The sequence below is a fragment of the Sinocyclocheilus rhinocerous genome, unplaced genomic scaffold (assembly GCF_001515625.1).
Source record: "Sinocyclocheilus rhinocerous isolate Xijiao unplaced genomic scaffold, SAMN03320098_v1.1 scaffold2307, whole genome shotgun sequence".
Taxonomy (NCBI): domain Eukaryota; kingdom Metazoa; phylum Chordata; class Actinopteri; order Cypriniformes; family Cyprinidae; genus Sinocyclocheilus; species Sinocyclocheilus rhinocerous.
Window position 1 is genome coordinate 97,461 of NW_015642048.1, and position 9,445 is coordinate 106,905.

Genomic DNA, 9,445 nt, shown 5'->3' on the forward strand with positions numbered 1-9,445 from the left:
TGGAGGGAAAGTTTACGACTCTTTGTCTCCGAACGTGGTAATTTGCATATGTAACTGGATTGGATGTTGATGCAAAGACTACTAAAGATTCTTAGAACACTAATATGTTGCATAAGTATCAATATATAATATAAACTCTCAATTAGATCATCCGAAGACGAATTCATAGAGACCAAACATGGTATAGGTAAGGTTACATGAACGAGTGGTTCTATCATAAGCATGCATAAAACAGTATACAATACAAAAGACAATATACAAGAACAGTAATAATATGCACAATGACCTGAGGATATGTGATAGGAAGGTCAAAGAAAGGTTTGTCTGTGAATGAGAGTCCATTTATATGGCATTGTGTGTCTTTCCTATGGGTAAAAGGTAGTGAGAGTTGCTCTGCCTGCATTCCTTTGGGCAATAAAACCAGTGTTATCAGCATTGGTTGCCATGGAACCAGAGGCCTGTTCTGCCTTTTTGAGGAGTTAGCCGCATTTCGGAGGAAGGGTCCATAGACCCTCATAGTTGGCTTGTTGATTGAGGGGTGTTACAGAGTATTTGTTAAATATAACAAAAATTGTGTGTCTGATTGGTCCAGACGCTACATTGGTTAAAGACTGTTTACCTTCTCTCTTCGTCCAAACGTCCATTTCCCGATAACATTTGAGCACTGTTGAGCAGATTCTTAAACACAACTGATTGGTCATAGTGTTGGCTACAATGATCATCGCTTCACGCTCTTCACAAGCACTCACACAGAAGCACATAGGAGCGTTTGAAAGCCGTGCCTATCAGCGCGGATCCGTCTATATCCGTCTCTCAGATATATTAGGGATCCGCTGATAGACGCGGCTTTCAAACGCTCCTATGTGCTTCAGTTTACATCTCGCTGGATAGTGGATGCTATAGCCTTGGTTTATGCCTCAACAGGCTTGCAGTGGTTGGTGAGATTTTATTGGTGAGATTTGTGCGGCCGCCGGCTTTCTACATAAGTGTTAAAGCAACGCAACGGGAGAGACCGTTCGATAAGGAACGCTCCGGTTACAAATGTAACCTTGGTTCCCTGAGACAAGGGAACAAATGTTGCATAAGTTGCTGTGCTTTAAGGTCGCTTCAGTCGAAAGATTCTGATGAAATGGCGCTCTGAGACAACTTATATAGCAGTCAGGTCCTCCCCTTCTGGCGGGTTTGTGCAGCTACACAAACGTGAACAAATAAGGCCTCAGTAACTGAGTAAACAGTAGTTTCCTCATAAGCATCAAAGCAACACAACGCTCGTTCCTTTATCTCAGGGAACCAAGGTTACGTGAGTAACCAGAGCGTTTTGTGATGTGAAACTGACCTCCAGTTTTGAGTTCCTGTAGTTGTGCACCACAGCTTTGATTTCCACATGTTCATTTCTGGACACTGAGTGAGGCAGCCGCAGATCTATGAAGAACGACTTCCACGCCCGGACGTTATACGGTTCAGCTACACAGAAACCTGAAAAGAAAACAGAAAAGTTTATTTTTTGTTCCTGATTTTTTGCTAGTTCTCATGTTTTAGACAGCTAATTAAATCTACTAAAATTATATAGCCAAATGCAATACTTGATTTATTTATTTATTTTTGTCTATGTTGTTTTTAATATTTGTAATTAGCACTCTTTAAACACTAGTGACTATTAATAAAAAATATTATAAGTCATATGCAGAAATGCTTGACATGTAGCATTAAAAGATAATTAATAAAATATTTGTAATTCATATGCAGATATACTTCACATGTAGCATTAAAAGCTAAATAAATATTTTTAAAAATATGTCATTCATTAAACACAGCATTAAAAGCTAAAAAATTTAATTATATTAATTTGTAATTCATATGCAGAAATGCTTGATATGTGGCAGTAAAAGCTAAATAAATAATAAAATATTCACAATTCATATATTTTGATTGTAATTATTTATTTATCATTGTGACAGAAATAAAATCATTTATTGGACACTTAAACATAAAAATGATCTGTATCGTTTGTAAAATCGTTTGTATAGCAGCAAATGTGCTTTATTGTTTGGCTGAACTAGAAAAAGAGTTTGGATTCTGCTACAAAGAAGCTCTGTCAGATGGACAAAAGGACAGAGCTGTTTGTTTACCTGTCTGAGGTGAAGCACTGACGGCTAGAAACCCCCACTGAGTGATGCTGTCAGGAAGAACAGTGTTTACTGGAAATACAGCCAACCTGGAATAAAAGCATGGAGAGACACTTGCATCACTGAACATGATAAAAGTGAGACATCTATACTGAGTCAAAGGTCAAGCTCCTACCCATCAGACTTGGTGACACTGGGTAATCTAATGTCGGTCCACAGCCACGACTCGAAGAACTTGCTGCGCACGTAAATGTCCTCTAAGTCAGCTAAATCATCTTCATCGAACTCTTCCACCTCCTCTTCTTCTTCTTTCATCTTGTCAGCATGACTGTTCTCACGTACTGCAATCTCAGGTGTGCGGATGCGCTCAAAATGGGTCGAAGGTTCGCTGACAATAGTTTTTGAAGGATAGTGATAAACATAACGCCGGTAAGAAAGTAGCTTGGTGGTGGTGTGTACAGGGGTGGTGGTTGGTGGAGGGGTGGTTGTCGGGGGTCTGGTAACGACACCAAGCTCCTCTCCTCTGTACTCCGCACAACAGCGAAGGAAAGCCAACACACAGCTCCAGTCCTCGGTGATGTAGAGGGAGCGACGGTAGCAGGAATACGGCATGGGAATCTCCCTCATGCCGTCCACACAACATCTCTGCAGGAACTCGTCAGAATATGCCTTCTCTGAGAGAAAAGAACGTGTTTAGGATGACTTAGCACATTAGCTTACCTTTCACTAGAGCTTTTGCTAACACTTTCATATCACCGCTTCTCTAACAAACTGTAACATACCAAACTTTTAAAGGATTTCTTATGTAATGACAGAGACTTACCAAGTTGCTCTCTAAGCTGTAGTTTGGCAACAGAACGTCTTCTTCTAGATCTACTGGAACAATCTATTCCAAACAAACCAAAGAAAATGCACTCTTGAAATTGAAGGTTTTCTATTGGCATTGATGGTTCCATGAAGAACCTTTAGCATCCATAAAATCTTTCCATTGCACAAAAGGTTCTTTATAGTTGAAAAAGGTTCTTTAGATTTTAAAATGATCACAATAAGAAAAAAATGGATCTTTTAGGAATGGATCTTTTCATTGAAAGGTTCTTTGGGGAACCAAAAATTTTACTTCTGTGGCATTACTGTAAAACCCCTTTTGGAATTTCTATGTTTAAAAGTGTATAAATCAACATTTGCATTCGTAAACCATTTGGCGAGTCTTGATTTTGTCCATTGGGAGTTGATTGGATTGGTAAAATGGGGCATTTCAAACTAGACTGACTGCACGTTTATAGATCAACTTGTTGGAGACCAAGAACGGTGACTGGAATGTGGATGTTGTAGGTCAAGTTCACCCTCAAGAACATCTCAATGTAATCCCAATGATATATGGTATCACTGGTGTAACAATGCATTAACCTTAACCGACTATAAATAATTTTGTTAAATATTGGCAAAATTTTAAAAAGGCTGAATAGCAACTGTAGCCTAAAGCTATACGTCTAATAGTTAACATTAACCAGTCTATGTATTAACTGACAGCATGTGCAACCTAGGCCAGCGTACTGCCAAATAAATATATTTCTTCTGGATTTTTAATGATACATTTGTAATTTTGGCAATAAAATTTAAAACCTCCATTTCATGCTATTTTGTGTTGCTGCTATCCTCATTAGCTTTGAAGCTCTGGATGTGTTTTATATAAACTACTGTTCAAAAGTTTGGGGCCAGTATGATTTTATTTTAAAGAAATTAATACTTATATTCACCATTGTTGCATTAAATTGATCAAAAGTGACAGTGAAGATGTTTATGAAGTTACAAAAGATACTTCAAATAAATGCAAGTAGAAATCACAGAATCCTGAAAAAAATGTATCATGATTTCCACAAAAAATGTTAAGCAGCACAACTGTTTTTGGGATTGATAATAATAAGAAAATTCTTGAGCAGTAATTACGCATATTGGAATTATTTCTGAAGGATCATGAGACACTGAAGACTAGAGTAATGATGCTGAAAATGCAGCTTTGCATCAAAGGATTAAATTACATTTTAAAATATATTCAAATACAAAACAGTTATTTAAAATTGCAATCATATTTCACAATATTACTTTTTGATCAAATAAATGCAGAAATCAAAAAACATTTTCCGAACTTTACAGACCCCGAACTTTTGAGCGGTAGTGTAATGTATGGAAGCTTGTTTCTGCCACAGGATAAATAAATAAAAAAGGTGCCATTTTTTTATAATTCAGACTGTTTTTCACATTAATGAATTATATGATATAAATGCAGAATTATGATAAACACAGCACTGAGATATATAAATGCAGCATTCTAAGAATAAAAGTCTGAATTGTGAGATATAAAATTGTAATTTTGAAGTCAGAATTTTGAGGGGGAAAAAACAAAAAGCTTCCATAGTAATGACATTTATTTTAGAAAAAAATATATTAAATGTTAATGCATGTGAAGGACCTTTTTTGTAGTCCGTGTATGCTCCTGTGCTGGAATGAAACATCAGTCCTGCGTCACTGAAAACACCCATATTACTCCTGCCTCCTCCTGCGGTGCAGCCCATATCACCCTGACCCACCACCTCCCACACCTGAACGAAAGAGACATGAGTATCCACCAGGGTCTGGAGAAGGTTCTGGAGTGAAAACTATATCATCACTTACCTTCTTCTGCGTCAGACGGTTTTTATTCAACAGGAAGATGGCATTATCCACAGCAACCAGGCTGACCTTTGCCCCTGGGTCTCCTTTCACTTCAAATGTAATGCTGCTGCCTGGTGAGTACGAATTGAGTTTTTCTTCCTCCGCTGGACCTACACTGAGCTAATATAAATCACAAATACAGATTTCACCTTAATGCATCCTTGTTGAATAAAAATATTATTATTTTTTTAATCTGCATGGTAACATTTAGAATATTTATTTCTTCTCTTTACATTTTTGTAATTCTCTTTTTTAAACCTTCTGAATTTTTCTTATCAAAAACATGTAAAAGAATTGGGCAAAAGACAAATGTACATGTGTTTTTAACAAAATTCTAATTGGCTGCTATATAATAAGGCCAAGATTAGACTCTCATGGTAGGAGAAGAATAATAATTTGAATAATAGTTCTGTTTTTGGCCCTCAAATGTACCATAAAGCGCTAGAATGTGCATCTTTACTGTTAATAATTGGTCATGGATGCCACATGAACTCACCGAACCAACACACCGGTCCTCAACATCCACAAACACAGAGTCTGCCACCACGTCTGGACTATGCTGCCATGGCAAAATGTAGTAGGCCACAAAGCGAAACGCAGGTAGCATTTCTGAGGTAATCAGCAGAGGAATGTTTATGACGACCAGGTCTTTGACATTCATCCTAGCAGCGTGGATTATGTTTCCTTTACTTAACACCTACAGAAACAATCATCAGTGTATTTAATACAGAGATTCAAGTCATTCTCATAATATCCCAAAATGCCCCCAGAGACAAACTCACAGCATACGTCAGCTGCTCCACAAGTTTTCTTCGTTCTGGTGGGCTAGATTTGATGTGAGCTTGGATGTTGAGTGTGCTGCCCACCACCACTGGACTGTTGCCCACTGAGATGTGCAGGTAGTTCCTGTAGCCGATAAAAGAGACATATGACTCCACACGCATCTCTTGCACAGCCTGCTGTTCTGGTTTCAGTGAAGGATCTGCTGTCTCCACCTATATAAGAATACATACTGACAGGTATAACAAAATTTTGTATTGTTTCTTTATGTGTTTCTGTGAGCGACTTACTTTCAGTATCGTTGAGCTGTACTTCAAAGGCACGTTGATGGAGACTTTGATGGTCCCGCTGTGTACGGTGATTGGGTTTTCAAGAAAGCTGATTTTAACAGGAGTATTGGGGGCTGGAGATCCGTCGTGGTCACTCACAGTAACCTAAAAAAACAAAACATATTCACAAAAAGAATAATGCTAACATCAGGGGGCCAGTTGCATAAAGTTAGCCTCTATGTTAAGACAGTAACTTAAGAACTAGTCTGACAAACTAGTAGTTGGCCAAGGAGTAATCAGTCTTATTTTTTGGATTCAACTTAGACTAATCTAAATTTTTATGTAACTGAATTAAAAAATATATGACTGGTCTTAAATAAAAAAAATAGCTGACTAACTTTTAAGACTAGTCTTAACCTTTTATGCAACCGGTCCCAGGTACTAATATCAACAATGCAATCATTACATCGAATTAGATTACTGGTTGTATAGTTTACCCAAAAATTATCATTGTGTCATTTACTGTATATTCTATTAATTTACTCTCTCTCATATATATCTATATATATATATAGTACTGTGAAAAAGTCTTATGCCACTAGTAGTTTCACCAACAAAAAATGGTTTAAAGTCAGTTATTTATATCTTTTGCTGTATTGTGTTAGTAGGAAATATCAGTTTACATTTCCAAACATTCATTTTGCCATTAATTGTAATAATCCAAAGAGATTTTTTTCTTGCACAAGGAGTCTGACAGCAGCCAGTGCGCCACACAGAGATCTGATCTCATCATCATCCAGTCTGTCTGGAATGACATGAAGAAACAGAACAAACTGAGACTAGGGCTGGACGATATGGCCAAAATTTATATCACGATAAATCTCTTAATTTCGGTCAATACGATATAATTCCGATATCAATATGAACAATATTTTTAAAAAAGCCTTGGAAAAACTGCCAAGAACGCCCACAATGGATGTCTGTACCCAGGTCTGGACTGGTGAAAGATTATGTGTATCTTTAGTCAGATGCATTTACATTATGACTGTGCCCTATGCAATCAACAGGAACTGTCTATAAAGGTGTGAACCAAATGGTCCATACATTTAGAATAACAAAAGAACAGTACTCCTCAGGAACTTCTTGTAGATAACAGGATCTCCAGCGGGAGGTCCTAACAGTATCTGTTGTTTGTGTAGCCCTTTTGTCTTTAAGTATAAAGTTCTGTCTCACAGACAGAACTCTGGGAGAAGCTAGGAGTCTTACAAGGGTTAAGATATTTTGAAGACCGACAAGCTAACATCACTGTTAAAGCCCTGCTACACTGCTACCTTCAATAAATTATTCTCCCAACAAGAACTCTGGTCAAGCTTACTTATTTTATGTATTAGAGAAATCTAATGCATTGGCGAGCCACCCAAACCACTGCTCAGCCAAATACAGCAAAATCTAACACTGGGGTTAAAATTCGGCCCTGGAAAAATCCAGCCCATGAGTTCCCCTGTGAATGTTTTGCTGGGTTATAGGGCCTTCAATTGGAGTAAATAAATTAATAAATAAAACAGGACAGAAACAAATAATGACAGATATTACTGAATTCACAGCAAATGCAACAAACTTAATAATGCATTTTTGTCACATAGAAATGCACTTGACAGTAAAGCATTGATTTTGAGCTAGAATGCAGGAACTTCATTGCTAATAAATTCTGTGATAATTTCCTCGCCCTCATGTCATTCCAAACCTGTATGACTTAAAGTCCGCATGAAATCAAAATTGTCTTTATTTACTTTACTAGCGCAAATTGCAAGTCTTGATGTGACTTGATGTGACCAAAAGTCATTTGGACCACTTTTAGACATTTCTGTTGAATGAAATGCTCCGGTTACTGACGTAATCTCAGTTCCCTGAGATAAGGGAACGAGCGTTGCGTGAGACGCTAAGGGGAAAACTCCTGTTTTACTCTGTACTGAAGCCTGATTTGTTCACGTTTGTGTAGCTGCACAAACCAATAGTGCTTTAGCCCGCCAGAAAGGACAGAGCCGACCCTTATACAAGTCGGCTCAGAGCGCCATTCATCAGATCATTCGACTGAAGCGACAGTCATCGATTTGCGTGCAGCTTATAGCGCGGCAAGTGACACAACGCTCGTTCCCTTATCTCAGGGAACTGAGGTTATGTCAGTAACCGGAGCGTTCCCTTTCGAACGGTCTCTCCCGTTGTGTGAGACGCTAAGGGGAATGCATCCAATCACGCCGCGCTATGAGCCGATACAGGACATCCTGCTCTGCGAGCCCAGTCTCGGAGCACTAATAAGGACCCCTGAGAACATGAGCACATTATGCCCCAAGCTAGTAGCTGAGAAGCACTAATATAACCAGCTTCGCCCAAGGGGGAAGAGTGGTACATTAAACTGAAAGAACTCGCACCTGTAAAGCAGGGACATCTAAGTTATAGAATCTGGCAAATGTGGACGGGCGATGACCAGCCGGCGGCCGCACAGATCTCCCCAATAGAAATTCCGCTGGACCATGCCCAGGAGGAGGCCATCCCTCTTCTGGAATGGGCCCTCACACCTATAGGGCACTGCAAGCCTTTTGAGGCATAAGCCAAGGCTATCGCATCAACGATCCAGCGAGAAATTCGCTGCTTTGTGGCCGGCAGTCCTTTATGGCGGCCTCCAAAGCAAACAAAAACTGCTCTGACTGTCTAAACAGGCTAGTGCGCTCTAGGTATACTCTCAGAGCCCTTACTGGGCAGAGCATGTTCGGACCCTGCTCACCATCTGTAACGGGGAGCGCCAATAGGGAGATCACCTGAGCTCTGAACGGAGTTGAGAGCACTTTAGGAACATAACCATGTCTTGGCTTTAGAATGACTTTACAGCCATTAGACCCAAACTCAAGACATGAGGCGCTGATTGACAGCGCTTACAAGTCACCCACTTGCTTAACTGACGCCAAGGCAAGGAGGAGGGCCATTTAAAACAATAAGAGCCGCAAATCAGCCGAACTGAGCGGCTCAAAGGGGGGCCCTCTTAGGGCTCGCAGGACTATAGACAAGTGTCAAGACGGCACAGTCTGAGGGCAAGGAGGATTCAGCCTCCGTGCACCCTTCAAGAACTTAACGATCAGGTCGTTTCTGCCGATCGATTGGCCAGCTTCGAGAGAATGGTTCGCTGCGATAGCTGCCACATACACTTTGAGTGTGAAGGGGGCGCGCCCCTTATCCATGGCAAAAAAGTTAGCACATGGGACAGGTCACATGATATCGGGTCCAAACTTCATGCAGAACACCAGTTAAGGAAGACCGACCATTTTAGGCTGTAAAGTCGTCTTGTAGACGGCACCCTTGCCTCCAAAATGGTATTGCTTACTCTCGCTGGGAGCTGATTAAGCTCCCGTCAAGGCACCATACATGAAGGCTCCACAGCTCCGGCCGGGGATGCCAAATCATGCCTTTCGCCTGCGAGAGAAGGTTCCTCCTCAGCGGAATGGGCCACGGGGCTGCTGCTGAGAGCTGCACTAGCTCTGGGAACCAGGCCTGGTTCCTCCAGAG

The 9,445-nt window shown here is 40.1% G+C and overlaps 1 protein-coding gene across 1 annotated transcript in view; it reads right to left on the reverse strand.

The window, feature by feature from the left end:
• The window catches only part of LOC107755338 (complement C3-like), a 35,893-nt gene that overhangs the window by 19,049 nt on the left and 7,399 nt on the right, over positions 1 to 9,445 (reverse strand). The window contains exons 13-21 of the mRNA XM_016572094.1: positions 5,909 to 6,052; positions 5,621 to 5,833; positions 5,335 to 5,535; positions 4,800 to 4,958; positions 4,597 to 4,726; positions 2,950 to 3,012; positions 2,302 to 2,800; positions 2,130 to 2,215; positions 1,337 to 1,476 (exon numbers count right to left, since the gene is read on the reverse strand). Coding sequence (XP_016427580.1) covers positions 1,337 to 1,476; positions 2,130 to 2,215; positions 2,302 to 2,800; positions 2,950 to 3,012; positions 4,597 to 4,726; positions 4,800 to 4,958; positions 5,335 to 5,535; positions 5,621 to 5,833; positions 5,909 to 6,052 — 1,635 coding nt within the window. The remainder of the gene's footprint in view (positions 1 to 1,336; positions 1,477 to 2,129; positions 2,216 to 2,301; positions 2,801 to 2,949; positions 3,013 to 4,596; positions 4,727 to 4,799; positions 4,959 to 5,334; positions 5,536 to 5,620; positions 5,834 to 5,908; positions 6,053 to 9,445) is intronic.